The sequence below is a fragment of the Lactuca serriola genome, chromosome 4, assembly GCF_051521515.1.
Source record: "Lactuca serriola cultivar US96UC23 chromosome 4, Lser_US96UC23_V15, whole genome shotgun sequence".
Lineage (NCBI taxonomy): Eukaryota > Viridiplantae > Streptophyta > Magnoliopsida > Asterales > Asteraceae > Lactuca > Lactuca serriola.
The window spans coordinates 274,622,002-274,640,897 of NC_136411.1; the positions used below are offsets into that span (position 1 = coordinate 274,622,002).

General features: G+C 35.2%; 1 protein-coding gene across 2 annotated transcripts; it reads right to left on the reverse strand.

The window, feature by feature from the left end:
- Window positions 1-15,005: 15,005 nt before the first annotated feature.
- LOC145097040 (TRAM, LAG1 and CLN8 (TLC) lipid-sensing domain containing protein) lies at window positions 15,006-17,435 on the reverse strand. Of its 2 annotated transcripts, none has more exons than XM_079034520.1 (3): window positions 17,107-17,435; window positions 16,054-16,331; window positions 15,006-15,474 (listed from the first exon to the last, which is right to left on the reverse strand). In XM_079034520.1, the coding sequence occupies exons 1-3, from the start codon at window positions 17,336-17,338 to the stop codon at window positions 15,169-15,171; spliced, it is 816 nt and encodes a 271-aa protein (XP_078890646.1). In that variant the 5' UTR covers window positions 17,339-17,435; the 3' UTR covers window positions 15,006-15,168. The 2 variants fall into 2 exon arrangements, with proteins under 2 accessions (XP_078890646.1, XP_078890648.1); XM_079034522.1 differs by having other exon boundaries at window positions 16,054-16,308; window positions 17,107-17,241.
- Window positions 17,436-18,896: the final 1,461 nt, after the last annotated feature.

Consider the following 18,896-nt stretch of genomic DNA (forward strand, 5'->3'; position numbering starts at 1 on the left):
AAATCAAGAAGATGAGTCAGACTTCATTCCAATACAAGTCTTAAAGTCATACTACAAGATTGTAACTTGAGTGACATGTCTTAAAGAAGGTTTAAAACACTTGTCAAATGTAAGAGTAAAAGTTTTCTACTCTTGTACATTTGAAATTGGTAAGTTGTGATGTTTTGGATAAAATAAAGACCAACTAAGGCCAATTGTGTGAAGTGTTTGTCTTGATTAGAATCCACACCATCTCTTGAATATCTGACATGAAAGTCTTATATGTCAAGAGGACAGTGGGAGTCTTAAAGGTCTTGAAAGTCTCAAGAACTAATCAAGAATAAAACCTGAAGTTCTTCACTAGCACACGACTTGAGGTTCATAACCTATCGTGTTGACATATTTTGTGCATATTCCAATTAAATTTGGCTTTGCATATGAGTTCTTAGAGTTCTCAATTGGTTGCACAACAACTTGGAAGTAATGGAAGGCCCTTGAGCTGCCAGGTGGCAAGAAATTAAGATTGAGATCAGTCCATATGAGCTTGGATTTGTCATTATCCTTGTCTTGTGACTATGGTTTTGACAATTCACATGGATAAGAACACATACACCATTAAATATAAGTGTCATAAGGTTTCTCTCCGATTCATGAAAATGATGGTGAGGAAACACTTTCACTAAGTAGATTTTAGCTAGATAGCAATTGTGATATTTGCATTCTCAAAGTCGTTAGTGGAGCGCGTGTGGTTTACCGGCACACTAACATGGACTTTTGAGAAGTGGCAAAGGTCTAAACAATCAATAGTATGATTACAGCATCCCTTTCCATAGCTCTTAAAATTGTTTAGACACACTTGTGAGCTATCTAAGATAAGGTGTATGATTATGATAAAGTTTTATCAAAGCAATCTAGTATCAGAAATCTGAACTTTGGTAAGAAAGTCAATAAACTATTGATTTCTAGAAGTCCAGCTGATTTCTGACTACATGTCAAAGCTAGTGGAAGCATAAGTGTTACGCTAATAATCATCATGTTAATGGGAGCATGATAATTATGATAAAGGTTGCATGTTAGCAATGTTAATTATAGAAAACAAAAAGTTTCAATTGGGAAAGAGTTGTTTTGCTATAATTAAGGGAGAGGAAATTATACTTCATCTCAAATCTAAAAGCTTAGATTGAGGTTTTAATCGTATTTAGTCAATTATATATATATATATATATATATATATATATATATATATATATATATATATATATATATATATATATATATATATATATATATATATATATATATATATGAATGTTATGTTGGAATGGCTCAACATAAGGAAATTCTATATATGGGTCCATTATTTGCGTTCTAAAATTCGATTATGATTACGACATCCCTTTTCATAATCTGAATTATGAGAACTTTGCAATTTGAAATGGAAATATTATAGCAAAAGACTAGTTTAGTCTTTATGTGAGACATCATGAATCGTGTCCCATATGCTTTGGATATAGGATCGATTACATGTGCTATATTCATCCTTTCTAACATTTTCCAAATGCCTGGGGCATTAAGAAAGGAAAAGGTCTAGAATTGGATATGACTAAAAGGATTAAGCAATTGTCGAGGAAAATCTAAGGTTTACCAAAGATTGGTTGCTCAAGGACAGTTGGAAGTATAGTGATAATTTTGGAAGGATCATATTGACATAATCTGTAAGGAGGCAATTCTTGTTCAGAAGTGATAGTCAAAATGGAATCTGGTAATGTTTCAAAGTTAGAAATTATTCAATATGTGTAAGATTAGGAAACTTAATGCAAGAAGGATGTTTCCAAGGAGCTGATCTCCTTTGGAATGCTCTGTAATGGTTGTTGTCAAGTCTTTCTGACTTTGTGCATAATCATTACAAGAGGATCAATGCATACAAGTTTAGAATCTAATAGATTTCAGTAAATGGCATGAATTTGGAATTCTTGCATTTGCAGTAAGGATTTGGGATTGTGAAAAGAGGGATCATTGGAGTTATGTTCAATTGATCTATTTCACAAAGTAAAGATCATAGACAAACATAGTATGCATACTTGGTGTATGGAATGACTAGTGTTTAGAAAACATAGTGTACATGCTTGGAGCATGGGACAACTATTGTTTTAAATTCAAGAATAAAGTTGATAGCTGAAACAGTATACAATGAATAATGTGTAATCATATGGTAATAAATAAAAGGTGTTTTATTTATGTTCATAGGTTTTGATACCATATTGGATTCAATTATTACTGTGTTTCACTTTGCATGTTTTAACTTCCTGAATAACTAGGTCATTGTTCTGGATGTCTAAGTTATTCAAACCATCCACAGTCGGTCATATGTTGGAAGTAGATGTGAATTAAGACTGTTATGGGTTGGCTTGTAGAGGTCTAAGATGTTTGACAAAGGGCTACAACACTCATGAGTGCTCATAAGTTCTGAGTATTGGATTCAACCCGCGCTCATTGGAATAACTTCATGGATTTTATCACGAGTGATCATGAGACGATAATATCTTATATTCTTCAAACCTAGAGATATGAGTTGTTACTATGAGGTGGTTGTACATTGATTGCACGAAAACCCATTCGGTAACTCGATGTTATAAAACATGTCTTTGTGTATGATTCAACAAGTAGTAGAAAAGGCCATATGAGTTGAAGTTTATCCATTCCTTTTACCTTAGGGATAAAAGCGATATCTATGGGCCCCTCGATGATTTGGTGATAAAAAATGTAAGTGCTCGGCCAGGCCAGGACTGATTTGATTTGTACAATTAGTCAGTCGTCATAAATCGGAAATCAGGAAACAACAAATGCACAGAGAGAATGATTATAATCCATGTCTCAGTCGGACCAACTTCTGCACTCTGTTTCTTCCCTCCTTTCTTAGGTTTGTCCGCCTCATCAAGAACCTTTTGCATTTCATCGGACAAAGGGCGAAAGCCTGATATTGGTAGACTGCGATAGGCTCGTAGTACGTCACTCGCAGCATGAACCTCACGAAGCATTACTTTAGGAATGGAGCTGATGAAGTTGAACTCTAAATTATACTAGTATGATGTTGGTTGTGTAGGAGATCTGGATAGAAGCCATACACGAATCTTCAAGGACGAAGATGTTGAGCTTGTTGATCGCCCGTTGAACGGCAATGGTATAGAAACGAGCATAGGAGATTTCACTGTGTCGTGTAGTAGAGAGAGTCCTTTGGACCAACTGAGCCCGGAGTACTGCACCATAACCCAAATTGATTTCGAGGTAGATACCATACATCTGTTGGATTAATGTCTAAGTCCATAACTATAATTGGTGGGACTTGACCCGACCCGGCATGGTCCATTTGGGTTGCATGGCATCATGCATTTGGATAGACTATAATGAGAGAAATAACACTTAAGGTTGGTTAATATATTATAAGTTCTAATATATTAATAAGGTTATTTAATTAGTATCGATCAAGAATTAATTAAGTGATCAAAAGGAGACTAATTAAATATATGGGTTGATTGTGTAAATCATTCATTCTTATATATGTGGGCTTGTGATCCAAGATTCCTTATGTTGGACTAAGTCCATGGGGTGACCCATGGATACTCCATGGAGGTTAAAATCCATGGAGCATAAGGAATGGGTAAAGTTATGAGTTACATGGTGTAACCCTAATAGCCACCATATAAAAGAATCCTATGGCTCCAGAAATCGGCCACTATGTGTGAGAATGAAGTGCTAGCTGATTTCATGAAGTGTGTATGTTCTCTCAAGTTATTCCAAGTGTATTTGGTATTGTGTGAACCATGTGAGGTGTCACACTTGGGGCACTAGGCACTCAAGCTTCATGAAGACAATATACATCAAAGAGGTATGTAATTCTAACTCAATATATTCATATGAATCAATGTTATTATGCTAGTTAGGATGAATACCTTGGAAAGTTCATATTTGCATGTATAATAGAGAAAACATAGATCCAAGGTATTTAGGGTTGCATGTACACTTAGGAGTGTTAGAATGCTCAAAACCCATCAACATCATCATCATGAAGAACTTGCTCGCACAGTCTGAGCATGTAACTCTCTCCGAGAAGCTCTTGAATAGAAGTGTAAAGAGGCCGTTCCACATCGGCGGCAAATTGGGCTTCTTGAACTTCGAAACTGTTGCCAACGCTTCCTTGTAGCCCATCTGGTAGAACATCTATAGAATGGCTGAGCTGGAGACGCTCTTAAGGTCAACCATGTCACGACCCTGTGGAAGCCTTAGGAGGTTATAAAGCCTTAATTTGGTGATTTGGGTTTTCTGGTTGAAGATTTCAAACGTGATTAACTCTTCTCCCTTTTGATAGCTAGCAGTGGAATAGGCTTTTGACATATGCACCAAGGGAACAATTTCAGACTTGGTAACAACAATAACCAGTGGAGAATACCTCAAACATTTGATAATGGGTTGAAGGAAACTGTTGTATTTTGTTGGGTCAAGATCAAGAATCAAGTTTTGATCGGCCTTTAGGTTGAGGATTGAGGACTGGGCCATCTGTTCTGCAACTGAGGGAGTCTCTGAAGAAGCAGCCATTGAAGCTCGAGGAAGGAGATGATGAACAGTAGAGAGTATAAACGCCGAAGGATTTTGTTTGCTTTTTGAAAGTGGTAATTAGTTATTGAATCGTCAAAATCCTTATATACTGTATTGTAGGTGAGAGAAATCTAGTGTTTGGTTGCATCGGTTACTGAAGAGTTGCCTAAAAAGGCATGAAAGACAATTGTGGCTTGTGTCAGGTGGCGTCAAATCAGCGTATATTCAAATTTTCACGCCCAAATCTTATCCTTTAAGATTCCGTTTCAGTTATGCCCTTTCGTAGTTAATCCAAATTTGAACTTTTGCAATTAATAGCCATCAAACTTTTGAAAATCACAAGGATCTTCGTGCGAGAGTGTGCCAAAGATAAAGAAATAAATCAACATTATACTAAGGGATTCTAGTGATGTCTATTTAGACATGAAGCAGATGGATTCCGGGCAATGATCTCTTCCTTCGGAGTCAAGAGAGACTCGAAAGTGTCTATGTGGTTTCCCATTGAATTACGATCACTTGTTTGTTGAGAAACAGTGAACAACATATTTTCATTAGTCTTTAAAGGTGAATTTCTCTTCAACCAAACTACGAAACTTGATATAAGTCCAAACATTCGGATGAAGTACTTGTCTAACCGGTGTAGCCATAAAAACAAGTATGCTTTGGAATTATTTTGAGTGACTAGGAGAAGCATAGATATCTCAAGAAAAGATAAAAACTGGATCTATTGGGAAGAAACGTCTTAGGTCTAGAACATCTCATGAAAATCACACAAAAAGAAAAAGAGGTTTCATGGTACTGACCACAAAAGTGTACATTCGTTAATTCCATGGTGAAATTTCTAAAACATGTATATTGTTCACCGTCAATTCATATATATGTGTTGGATTTTTGGTTTCACTCAATTCTTGATGATAACGAATTTAAGATCATCAACACAGAATTTGTTGTAACCATAAACCCCAGTGGTAATATCTAAGAGTATCAACACAGAATTTGTTGTTACATTTGTGAATGTGAAAGTAATGGAAAAGTGGTATGAGGTGGTTCCAAAGAAATAATGTACCTCTGTCATGTGAAATTGACTAAGCAGTTAACTCTTAACTTAATATGAGAAGAATTAGGTAGCTCTTGACTTATGTAAATAAACAGCCTTATTGGGAAGAAAACGATTGGTGTTATCAATTCATTAAGGATTCAGCATAGGAAGACTTTAAGGCTTTGGACTACATGCAACAGCATGCTTCTAGGGACACTTAACTAGTGCATAGATTAGAAAATTTATATCTGCCCCATCATTCGTAATTGAGATCACCAAGATGTTTGCCTTGAAACCTGCTCAATTATCCAATATTTTTTGTATTTTTGTGTAATTATTTAAAAATGATGAAAATAAAGTAAATATTTTTGTATTTTTGTTTTTTTGAAAAAGAAATCAAAACAGAAAGAAATAAAATATTTTTGGATTTTCAATATTCTGAAAAAGAAATAACAACAGAATGAAATATTTTGGATTTTTGATTTTCTAAAAAAATAAATAAAAACAGAAATAAGTAAAAAGAAATAAAGAAAATGTACAAAGGCTACATGAAGTTCCTAAACACGAATGAACAGTAGACTACGAGTCACTGCGAGTGTTCGCCCCAATTCGCAGTGTGAACAGTTGACTGCGAGTCACTGTGAGCGTTCGCACCAATTCATAGGCCTATCAAAAACTTATGAATGCGAAGGTGGTTTCAGAACAGATTCAGCCTCTATCATTCCTAAGCCTTGAAGAATGCAATTGAATGTTTACTCAGGCAAGGCTTTCGTGAAGATGTCGGCTAGCTGATTAGCGGATGTTACAAAGTGTATCTCGACATTTCCATCTTCCACAGGATCTTTGATGAAGTGATACCTCAGTGCGATATGTTTGGTCTTTGAGTGTTGCACTGGGTTGTGACAAATGCGAATGACGCTCTCAGAATCGCAATACAAAGGGATTCACTTCATGTTGATGTCATAGTCACGAAGCTGACTTTGAATCCATATTACTTGTGAGGTACAAGAGGCATCGACTACGTACTCTGCTTCAACAGTTGATATGGAGACGCAAGTTTGCTTTTTAGATTGCCAACTTACGAGTTTGCCATCAAGGAATTGGCGTCCTCTTGTTGTACTCTTTCGATCTAGATCGCAACCTCCAAGATCAGCATCCGAAAACGTTTGCATAAAGAAACCTGAACTCGAAGGGCACCATATTCCTAGTGAGGATATTCGCTTAAGATACCTGAAGATATTCTTAACAACGGTCATGTGGGGTTCGCGATGATTCACTTGAAACCTGGCACAATAGCAAACAGAAAACATGATATTTGGACGACTAGCAGTCAGATACATCAATGAACCTATCATTTGATGATAGAGAGTCATATCAACAGCTGGCTTGTCCAGTGATGGTATTATTTTATTCTGAATGTCATTGGAACCTTCACCTTCGAATCTCCCATCATTCCAAACTTAGAGAGTAAGGTCTTTGTATAAGCCTCCTGATTGATAAAGATACCTTCCTGACTCTGTCTTATATTTAAGCCAAGGAAAAAGATAATCGGACCCATGGAGCTCATCTCAAACTTAGTTTCCATCAACTTTCGGAAATTAGCTGTTAAGCTGAGGTTATTTGATCCGAAGATGATGTCATCAACGTAAATTTGGACGATCATCAAGTGATCATCATCTTTCTTGCGAAAGAAGGTTGGGTCAACCAATCCGTGTTTAAATTTAGTTTGTTTTAAAAAGCGAGTAAGAGTTTCATACCAAGTTCTTGGTGCTTGCTTTAGACCGTAAACTACTTTGTCCAAAATGTAACAATGGTTCGGATACTTTTCGTTTATGAACCCTGGTGGTTGTTCCACATAAACTGTTTCTTCTAGTTCCCCATTTAGAAATGCACACTTGACATCCATCTGATGTACTTCAAAGTTCTTGTGTGTTACGTATGCAAGAAATATACGAACATATTCCAACCTTGCAACAGGTGCGAAGGTTTCTTCGTAGTTAATGCCTTCTTCCTGAAAATATCCCTTAAAAACGAGACGCGCCTTGTTCCTTATCATATTTCGCTGTTTATCCAGCTTGTTGGGAAATACCCAATTTAGACCAACAACGGATGCATCCTTTGGAGTAGGAATAAGTCTCCACGCCTTGTTTCGTTCGAATTCATTGAGCTCCTCCTGCATTGGTTGCACCCAATCAGAATGATCAAGAGCAATTTGAATGTTTTTAGGTTCAATCTTGGAGATAAAAGAATTGAACATGCAAAATTCCACTTTAGAGAATAGTACAGTTCGCTTCGCCTTTTGTTGAGATTTCGTAAGAACTCCTTAAGACAAATCTCCTATAACTTGAGTTTCTGGATAATATCTGGTCCATTTGATCGACGGAGGGTAGTTAGGATCATATGTTGTATCCAATTCAGCATTCACTTCTTCAAACTCGACAATTACGAGTATATATATGTTGCCACTAGTGCTTTCAATTGCAGAAGGACCACAAACATCTATATGTTAAAGTTCAAGTGGTTCTATTACTTTTGTATTCACAATTGTTGGATGACTCTTTGTGCTGTGTTTCCTCATTTCGCAGGTTGCACATAAATGATATTTTTCATACTTCAGGAGAGGAATCCCTCGCACATGATGACCAAGACCAAGCTTGTTGATATCTTTGAAATTTAGATGCAAGAGTCTTCGGTGCCATAGCTAGCTATCATCAGTAAGAGCTTTCGTAAGTAAACAAATTATAGGCTTCCCTTTAATGGGGTTCAGATGGAGGGGATACATTTCTCCTTTGCGTTTCGACTTTAGGAGCACTATTTTGGTCTCCTTTTCAAGGATCTCAGATCCCTCATCATCAAACGAAACTTTTAATCCTGTACCAACCACCAGCTGCGAAACACTTATGAGGTTGTGTTGCAGACCTTCCACAAACACAACCTTGCAAATTGAAAATTCTCCATTTGTTATCATCCCATAACCCTTGATTTCTCCAAGTGAATTGTTGTCGTACTTCACTTTTCCTCCATCCTTCAGAGCTCTAAACTCTCGCAGTTCCTCTTTTCTTCCCGTCATGTGACGTGAGCAGCCATTGTTTATGTACCATTCGGAGTCAAACTACTCGTCATGAATCACCTACAAAATCAAAGAGATTTAGGAACCCAAAGTTGTTTGGGTCCACGTGAGGCTTTCACAGGATAAGTAATAGCAATGTCAACTAAATAAGATCTTTTAACTAAAGTAGTGCTATCTTTCTTTTTAATTTGAAAAACAGTGATCCTGTTATCTTTTAGATTCCTATCATTAGAGGATATTTTCGTTTGCTTATTTTGGATTAGTTGTTTGATGACTTTCTTCTCAACTTTCTTTGGATTAGTTTCGGATCTTCTGATAGGAACTTTAGGCTCCGAAACTATCTTTCCTTTGCCTTTAACATCTTGCAATGTCTTGGCTAAATGTGAAACATTCATGTTAGGAGAGAAGTGAGACTTGGTTTTCTCCATAGGTTTCGCGTGATTAGAAAATGATGGTATTTGAAAAAAAATGTTTCAAAACCTGTGGAGATTAAGACTGAGTTTGTTGAAAATTCTTAGGTTTCGCAGGTGAAGAGATTTTCACATCTGGATTGACTGATTTTTCTTGATAGACAAAGTTGGGATTTTTGGAGTTCCAGAAATGCTTTCTTTCTTTGAGATTTTTGTTATATCTCGCATTTCTTTGACGTTTTTGAGCTGCAAATTGCTCAGAGGATTTGTGAAGATTTTTCCTATATTTTGGCTTTCTAAGAGGAGTTTCGGTATGAACCGATGAAATATCGCTTGGAACATTCTAGGTTCCACTGGGACTTCCCTTTCATAGCTCGAGTTGACTTTATTCAGCGGTTCTGCTACATATCTGCTCTTTGTTTTCCAAGAGGTCATTTCAGATAGACCTTTGGTTTCGTCTATGTTGTCGATTAGAGCTAACCAGAAAAACTCATCGCATCCATCTTTATTGTCCTCTTTGACCATGGATGTTAATTCTGTTGTTTGATTTTTGTTCAGTCCTTAGTTGCAAAAACTTGATTGGGAACAGTTTGAACTTTTGGAAAAACAGTTGCTTTTTCTCTTAAAATTTTAGATTTAACTTCAGAAAAACGTGCAAACTCAACTGAATTTTCAGAAATTAGGACTTTCACATGTTCAGGTTCGTTTTTGAAAAATTCAAAGCAGTCAACCTCATCCTCGACAAAGATTTCACTTATATCACTATCATCGTTGAATTCAGATGTATTTTTAACATTAAGTTTGTTTTCTGAACTCAACTTAGTGTTTAATGAGTCAAACTTCTTCATAGTATCAGATTTGATTTTATCTCTGTCATTTTCATCCAAAAGTTATTTCAACATGTTCTTATGACCTTTGGACTTAATGAAAGATTCGATTTTTTCCAGTCCTCTGTAAGCATTAGAGACTTCGTCAGATGAGACGATAGATTCGCACCTGTAACAATTTGCGTCAATTTCGTCCTCTTTTAATTCAAGAAAGGGCAAAATCATCTTGTGAATTTTCTTTCCAATCTTACAATCAAGATGTAACTGAGTGATATTAAAATAAAGTCTTTTGGCAATCAAACAAAAAATATTACGTTGTTTTAAAAGCCTTAAATTATCTCTCTACAAATAAATCAACTCATCCCTAGACTTAGACAAATCTGACTCCAAATTTTCAATCCACATGCGTCTCTCTTCACTTTTGTTCGAAACCTTGCCGAGTTGATCAGTTAAGTTAGAATTATTCAAACAAGTTCTTTTTAAACTGTCACTGAAACTAGATATTGTATAGTTTAGATCATCTAATTCAGTTTCATATTTAGACACAAAAATATTTTGGAGATTTAAGAATGTTGTGTACCTTGTTTATCACCCTTTCGCATTCACTAATCTGCTCTGGGACAGGTTTCGATGTGAAACAGTTGTCGGAGACATGACCGCCTTCAGCAGCGCATCCTCTTAGCTCTGAATCTTCAATTGTCACCACAAAGCACCTTCCCCTAAACTACAAATCATCATTTTTCGCCACGAAACTTCTTCCATGAGTTGGCCTACGAACCTCTTCGTCTTCAGATTCAGTCGACCACACTTTGACTCTGTCAAACTCATCATTATTTCCTGCATAATTAAAGTAGGTTTAGCTACATCAGAACTTTTATTCTTCTTGGCTTCCTCCAACTTTCTGAGGAAATAAGCCTCATCATCCTCTTTTTCCTTCTTCTCATTCATCCTTCGCAGCATGCACTCATTTGTGAGATGATTTTTGCCATGGCAATAGTTACAGACATAGCTGGAGTCAACTATGAGCTTCTTCTCTTTCTTTATTTCTTCCTTTTGAGATTTATTCGCACTCTCCTCTTTCACCTTCTCAGAACTATAGCTCCCCTGCCAATTTCGGTTTTTATTGCGACCGAAATTCTTCTTTGCGAACCTCTTTGGATTGGACACCATCAATGCATAATCTTCCTTGGAGAGTTCACAATCGGAGAGATCTGACACCAAACCATCATCTGCAACCTTCTTTCCCTTTTCCACAAGCGCCAATGAACCCATTCCTGCAACAACCTTTCCTTCACTGTTCACCTCATCTTCATTTGCCCTTAGAATACCAACAAGCATAGCCAATGAGTAATTTTTGAACTGCTCGTGTGCTTTCACTGTTGACACCACAACTTTCCAATCGGACCTCAACCTGTTCATAAAAGTCACCTTCTGTTCAATTAACTATTGCTTGATCTTGTGCTTCACCATCCTGCTCAAAATATGGTTGTAACGGTTGAATGTTTGGTCAAGCTTTTCTTCTGGCTTCTGAACAAAGGCTCCAAACTCCGAAAGCAACAATGTTTGGATTGAGTGTTCAAGATCAAAGTTACTTGAATACAGTTCTCTAAGCCTGTCCCATATCTCTTTCGTAGTTTCACAAGAGCTAACTAAACGAAAGGTATCTACTGTTAAAGCAAAGAGAATAATCCTCATCGCCTTGATGTTGCTAAGAAGCTTGTCCCTTTCATCTTTAGAAACATCGGTAACTTCAAGAAGAAGATCATTGTACTCAGCTTGAGTCTTGATGACTCTTTTTGTACCGGTGTGAGTAAACGTCTCTTTGGTTATTGTGTCCTATATCAAAGAACTGTTATCCTGCAGACCCAGCACGTAATCTTCAAAGTGCAGTGCCCACACTTCATAGTCGTTTGGAAACATAATAGGGATCCTTGTGGTAGACCCAATACCGTTGGAAAGATTAATTGAACTAGCGTGTGAATCGTCAGAATGCATGTTGTCAATTTGATGAAAACCTGTATGAACCAGATATGTAAATCTGAAATCGAGTTTAGGGTAAAATAAATATCAAGATTTAACGTTTGTAATCGATGAACTCGAAGAAGACGGCAAACTCAGATCCTATTATAGTGAAAACCCTAATAGCTCTTTGACAGAGGAGATGCGTATGGATTACACAGCTTCCTGCTCTGATACTAATTATTGAGATTAAAACTCGAAAGATCGATAAATTCAAACAGGTAAACAGATTAAGAACAAAGAATGAATATCAAATGTGTCGTATGATTCAATATCATAACCTTATAAGAGTTCGATTAAGAACTGCTACTGTAAAGGCGTGTAAGGTTTACAATCTAATTAGACGATTACAAAAACTAGCGCATGCATGCACCTTAAATAGCTAAACCCTAATTAATAAATAATGGGCGTACATGCCCAACCCGGATACACAAAATAGACTAAGTAAAAAGCCCACAATGAAGCAACACAATTAGCCCAACACCTATCGACAAGTTTTTCTAGTCTAGACACCTCACCAAGATAAGTTTATCCGTATAATGATTATTAATAATACTTTTATTAGGTTTGACTAATTGAGAGTTTATATTCCCTAGGCTATAGTCGTATTTCCTAAGATATTACTAGTTCGCTATAACCCGAGGCTTTGATACCAATCTTTCACACCATGCCCAGTCGTTAGCGGAAACACCGAGTAGTGCGAGGTAGGGATAATTGGATCTCGGTAACACGTACAATCAAATACAAAGGTACATTTTAAACATTTATTTACTATTGATTTTTGAAGGGTTACATTGTTTTTTAGACATACATAAACTTCTAAAAACAAACGATACTAAACTTCAACAACTCCCTTAAAGACCTCCTTCTTACTAGTGAGACACTCCTCCACACTCATCTTCCTAAGAATACATGTATTTTGAAAGTCAATATAATGTTGGTGAGTGCATGAGTTTTTATTTTTGAATCTTTTTAAGAATCATTTTCTTTGAGAAAACCTTTTCTTAATTATTAACCTAGCTTTTTTTCTTTTTAGGATATTTAAGGATCCTACGTATTTTAATTAGGATATCTTTTATTAATCCTAATTTACTATCTTTTTAGAATATCTAATGATCCTAACGTATTTAGGATATCTTTTATTAATCCTAATTTACTATCTCTTTTAGGATATCTAACAATCCGAATGTATTTTAATTATGATATCTTTTATTAATCCTAATTTACTATCTTTTTAGAATATCTAACAATCCTAACGTATTTTAATTACCATACTAGGCGTCCCTAATGGTAATCTAAACTCTAAGGCAAATTTTAATGTATTATCGTGAGCTCCTATAATCGACACTATGACCGTAAATGTACCCCAAATCACCACACTTCATCGGACGTTGAATAGTAACTTATATGGAAGGTATCTTGTCAGGATTGTAGCTAGTAATCGCAGGTGGGGTTGTCATGACCCCATATAGATATATACATAACTTCCTAGCTCTCGCAAGACTAACGATTATATGTAATGGGGTTATGCTGAATTTAATCAAGGCTTTTGAGAGATTATCTTGACAATTTGATTTTTATGGATTGATTTGAAAACAATATTTGATTATATGATGGTTTTATGAAAATATCTTTTAAAAATGAAAAAAAAAAAATTGTCATGGTTTTTGGGATGTTACACAAAAACATGTTCAAAAATACTTAACGAAATGACTAGCTAACCCTACAAATCGTTTTAAAGTTCATTTACAGGAAAATCAATTATATTGGTGATTTGTTTCCTTAAAATAGTCATAACTTTTGCGTATGATCTCCATGTTGGACGTTCTTTATATCTACGTAATCGTATTTAAATGCTTTATCCTTTTAGACTATCATTTGCACATAAAAGAATACTTAATACAAAACTTTTGTTTTCAATATACTAATTATTACTTATGTATTGTGAATCGTGTTTAGCTATCAACGATCTACATCCATCGAAGACTAAAGTGTTATTTTGTATGCATGTCTAAGTATAGAAATTTTATTTGCACTAAAAGTGTGGAATATGTTACATTAGGTCTATTATAAGGTGGGTTCGCGATGGTTTCACGAGCAGATGTTGACCTAATTTACTTTGTTGTGGCACTTGAGTCTTTTTCTAATCACATACTCCAATCAATCAAATAGCTAAATTGTATTTTATCTTATTGTTTTTACTGTTTCATTTTGCATTCGTATTGTCATTTGAGTTCTTGTTTCAATAATGACATACTATTTGCTATCACCGGTCTAGTCAGTGTATAGAGTTCTTTTTTAGAGATGGGTGCCATAATTCTTGTATCCAGATGGGTTCTTTTTAGAGTGTTCTTAATGTCGATTTTATTTGATCGGCCAGACACTTTGTGTCTTGTCACTACTGTGGTAACAATGTCATGAAAGTTTTGCCGGTTAACATATAAGTTAACATAAAAAGGGGTTATGATCACCCTTTCTGCTTTTCAACGAGGGATTTTGGCCTTCTTTTTGTGTCTATAACAACTTTTTGCCCACATTCCTTCTTCACTTTGAAACCTCTCATTATTTGTTTATAAGTTTTCATTAAGGTTTAACAATAGTGGTTTAACATTACCGCCTTCAACAAAATAAAATGAAAAAAACAATACAAACAATGTTATTATGGTCAAATTAGATAAACTTTTTTTTGCTAAAGTTTGATGGTTTATTAAAATAAATGTCACCTCATCATTATAAGATGCAAAACCGGCAATAGTTAATGGTGATTTTTTTTTCAAAATATCATGACTTTCATAAAAAAATAAAATAAAATACAATAATTAACTTCAAAAATAAACAAAATATAATTATTTTAATGCAATTTTCCTTTTTATTTTCATATTCATTTTAGATTAAGTTTTAGGAATCTATACATTATTTATATTAATAATTTTATTAGCATTTATAAATTTGCAACTTTTGTCATATAATTTTTTCATTTAAAACAACAATGATATTTCATTCACCATTAATACCTAAAATGATCTTTTACTATCATTTATAATTCCATTCAACCAAAAGAAACTACATTTGTTAATACAACACAGCATTCATTCAAAACAACAATGATACCTCATTCAACATTAATCCCTAAAATGATCTTTTACTATCAATTACAATGCTCCTCCAAACATATGGTATCGTTTATCCAGACAACACTTAAGGGGAAAGAACATGGTTTCTAAATGAGGTCTACGATTGATGAATATTATGTCGTTTTATCTCCCTCCTGAAAGCCTTGAAGAGATCTATGCCAAGGGAAACGTTAAGCAAATTCATCCCTGCCATACCAAACAAAGCAAGTGGGAGCTCCACACCTTTCTCAAACTTGGAAGCATCTTTTACAAGCTTGACAGTAATGAGTACATGAGACAAGAAACGTGCAAATAAAAAGGTGCTTATATTAAAGAACCATTCTATTTTCACAGACTTGCTCTTGGCATCGCGTATGCCAGCCATCCGCCTCACTTTCCTCACATGAAGAAAGATAGAATGCAACTGTTGATCACAATCACAAGCAAACAAGGTTGAGATTCATACTGCATATGGCATTAGGAATTATGCCAAAGTAACAAAAGGTTAGATGCAAGAAATAGCAATGTACTTTCATTGATCTGTTTATTAAGCACCCCACTTTATTTCTTCCTATTCTACCATTATACTTTGAAAAATCTAACCAATTACAAAAATGCCATTCAAATACAAAGAAATTTTCACCTGTAGATCATTTTAAATAACAATGTCCAATTAATTTTTTTTTGAAGTACAACGTTATAAAATAGCTAACTTTTTGACAATACAATGCTTTCATAAGAAAGAAATGAGAGTAGGATGCCATATGTAATACACAAATAAATGAAAGTCTGTTGCTATGTCTTGCATTTAACACTAAAAATATTTGTCCCGTCTAAAAAGCCAGATCAGGGTGCGACAGGGACTCGCTCTCAATCTCTCATCTATGTGAAAGACATAATAAATGCCCTCCTTATCCTCATCATAAAAAGTATCCCTAGAAAGCTTGGCATGTTCAGTTATGTGTCACATGTCAAATTACATATTTACGAAGCAGACACATACCTCACATATTAGAGTTAAAATAAGGTAGTTGATTGTGACATTCCGATATAGGGCAAGAGTAAAGCATCCAAGGAGAATAAAATGATGCAATAGGATGGAGGGTATCCAACCACTATATAACCCATACAACAACATATCCAACTGATCGTACGCGAAATACCCACATGAAATGCATAATGCCGAATATGCCCATGGCCAAGTTACTTTAACTAGCTGTGAGTGCTCAAATAACTCATCTAAACCATTGGATAGCAACTGCTTCACCAAAATGAGCATCACTGTCAAGAAATTTAGTCCATGTTTACTAACTTTATGATTCATATATGCCTACTGTACCATAAATCCCCAATCTTTTTCCAATTATTGTTAAATATATACATGTTGTAGACAAGACTATACACACAAAATCAAGTCCATCTGATATGCCAAAAACACAAACAAGTCCAGTGTAATTTTCATTTGATTGTGTGAGTCAAACCTAATACTTGTAAAAATCAAAATTATCATAGGTTTGTTTATGTTTTTCCAATCTTTAAAGTCTCTACGTTGTAAATGCAGCATCCAACTTTTGTTACAATAAGCTTATATTTCCCAAGGATTTCCAAGTTAAAAACAACACATTTGACATTGAAGGTCAAAATTCAACGCATGTTTACTAACTTTACAATTCATATATGCCAAATGTACAATAAAGCCTCAATCTTTTGCCAATTGTTGTAAAATACATGCTGTAGACAAAATTAGACACACCATATGCTGCCACTGTGATATGCCAACAAGAATAACGGACACTAAAGTATAATACCATTCTGTGTCTCATGAATTGTTAATTTGTTTGCGAGTTAAACCTAATACTTTGTAGAATTCAAAATTATTATAGATCAGTTTCTCTTTTACAATCTTTAAAATGTTTCCATTCTAGTAATCTTTATATTGTAAAAGTTTATTATTATATTCCCGGAGGATTGCGAAGTAGATTAATTTAGCATCAAATCAACAACCAGGTGCCTCAAAATCTGGGGAATTTGATAACAGATTCAGTATAGAAAATACCTGAAGTCGAGGTAATGGAAGAATGGAGAAGAGAGACACATGTGTTAACCAAAAGAGGGTCTCTAGAGATGAATTTACGGCAAACCCAATTAGCGAATTGGTAAAAGGAGAAGCCATAAAGGAGTGGAAGGAGCTCGATACGCTTGTTGAATAGTATTTCGAAGAAGACGGAGACAGCCCACATAACCAGAGTAGCCATGAAGAAGAAGAAAGCACCTGTCGCCTTCTTCATGGCGATGCTCTGCGTCTGCGTCTATCTACGTCTGCGCAACTAAGTTTGAAGATTTGGTTGTTTTTGTCGACTGTTTATTCAATTTCATCTAGCGCGCTGAGGATTGACTTGGCTCATTTAGCACCACACCTTTTGGCTTTTGTGGGAATCGCCCTTCACCTTTACCAAATTATTGATCAACAAAATTGCAATAACGGTGTTGGTAAAATTGTGTAGTTTTGGTCTAAAATCTTTTGATCTTTTGGTGATGGATTAATGGTTTAATTTCAGATATTTTTTGTGGTTTTGGTGATGTTATTTTTGAATGTTTTGGTCTATATCCAATCTGAAATGATGAATATACCTTCATTAATTTTTTTTAACTTCTTTTATTATTCTTTTACTTAAAAAATCAAAAAGAAAATATATCTCTCTTATCTGAACTAAATCTTCATCAGGGTTCTTTAACTTCGTCTTTTTAAACATATATACATACGACATTAAAAAAAACTAAATGTATCAAAAATCAACTGCCCCTATGATTGTCCTGGTCTCTCTTTCTTCGTCTTTTTTCTCTTCTCCCTTTCCCTTTGTCTTTTATCTAAAAAAACCCCAGATTCTAGGGATGAACACAGAAGTTTGTTACAGTAATCTTCAAACGAATATGTAAAGTAAACACACACACACGTTGGGGGACAAAGACAATAATTGGATCAATATCATGAATAACAATATATGAGTTATCATCGAGATTTGAATAGTATAACATACGAAGATCTTTTATCCTTACCGAATCCAACTCCAATGGAAGAAGTGCGTAAATTTGATCGAGGAGAAGCAGTTTGTGGAGTAATGGACTCTGATCTAAGATCTGAAACACCTAGCTTAGAGTAAACTGCAAAAGAAAGAAGGTCACCAAAACCCTAAAAGTATCCAGCGCCAAATTTGCCAGATAAAATCACCCAATCTGGTTCACACTCGCCGGCCCAATCTGGTTCACACTCGTCGACGACCAAAAGAAATATGCTTCATGTGTTGATTTCACTCTTACGTTAAGTTTTTGACAAGAAATCATCAATTTCTTATCTATCATTTTTACATGAGTTTTCCAAAATTCGATCTTACTTTCAACAAAAATCGATATTCCTTTCAGTGGAATTGATCATCTGAAATTGATGAAACCAGAAAAAATGGCGATGTTTATGTGAAGTTCTAAGATTAGGGATAAACAACTGATGATGGAGTCAATATCTTCGTTTTTCAGATATCAACACTGCCACCACCACCGACTGAGTAACCTTAACCTAAGTGCATATCCGGAAAACTCCTATGATTTAAAACCCTATTACCAGGCGGTGTCCGATGATTTCTAGGTAAAGATGGAGGTGGTGATGGCGGACAGTGGTAGCACTCGGAAAACTCCTAGTGCAGATATATAAAAATCCTCCTCTGATGCGTGTTATTCTTGAGTACGTAAGTTCATAATTTTGTGTGTGTATGTGTGTTTTTTGAAGAAGAAACCCAAAAATTCTGATGTATGTATGCGTTTTTAGAAAAGCCCAGAAAATCTTATATGCAT

Bases quoted from the DNA above. Each gene is read 5' to 3' on its own strand.
- LOC145097040 (XM_079034520.1), bottom strand. From the start codon at position 17,338: ATGAAGAAGGCGACAGGTGCTTTCTTCTTCTTCATGGCTACTCTGGTT. The intron at 16,332-17,106 runs GTATTTTCTATA...ATTTCTTGACAG, and splicing joins TTCCATTACCTCGACTTCAG to TGATGCTCATTTTGGTGAAG. The intron at 15,475-16,053 runs GTATGTGTCTGC...TGTGATCAACAG, and splicing joins TTTTAACTCTAATATGTGAG to TTGCATTCTATCTTTCTTCA.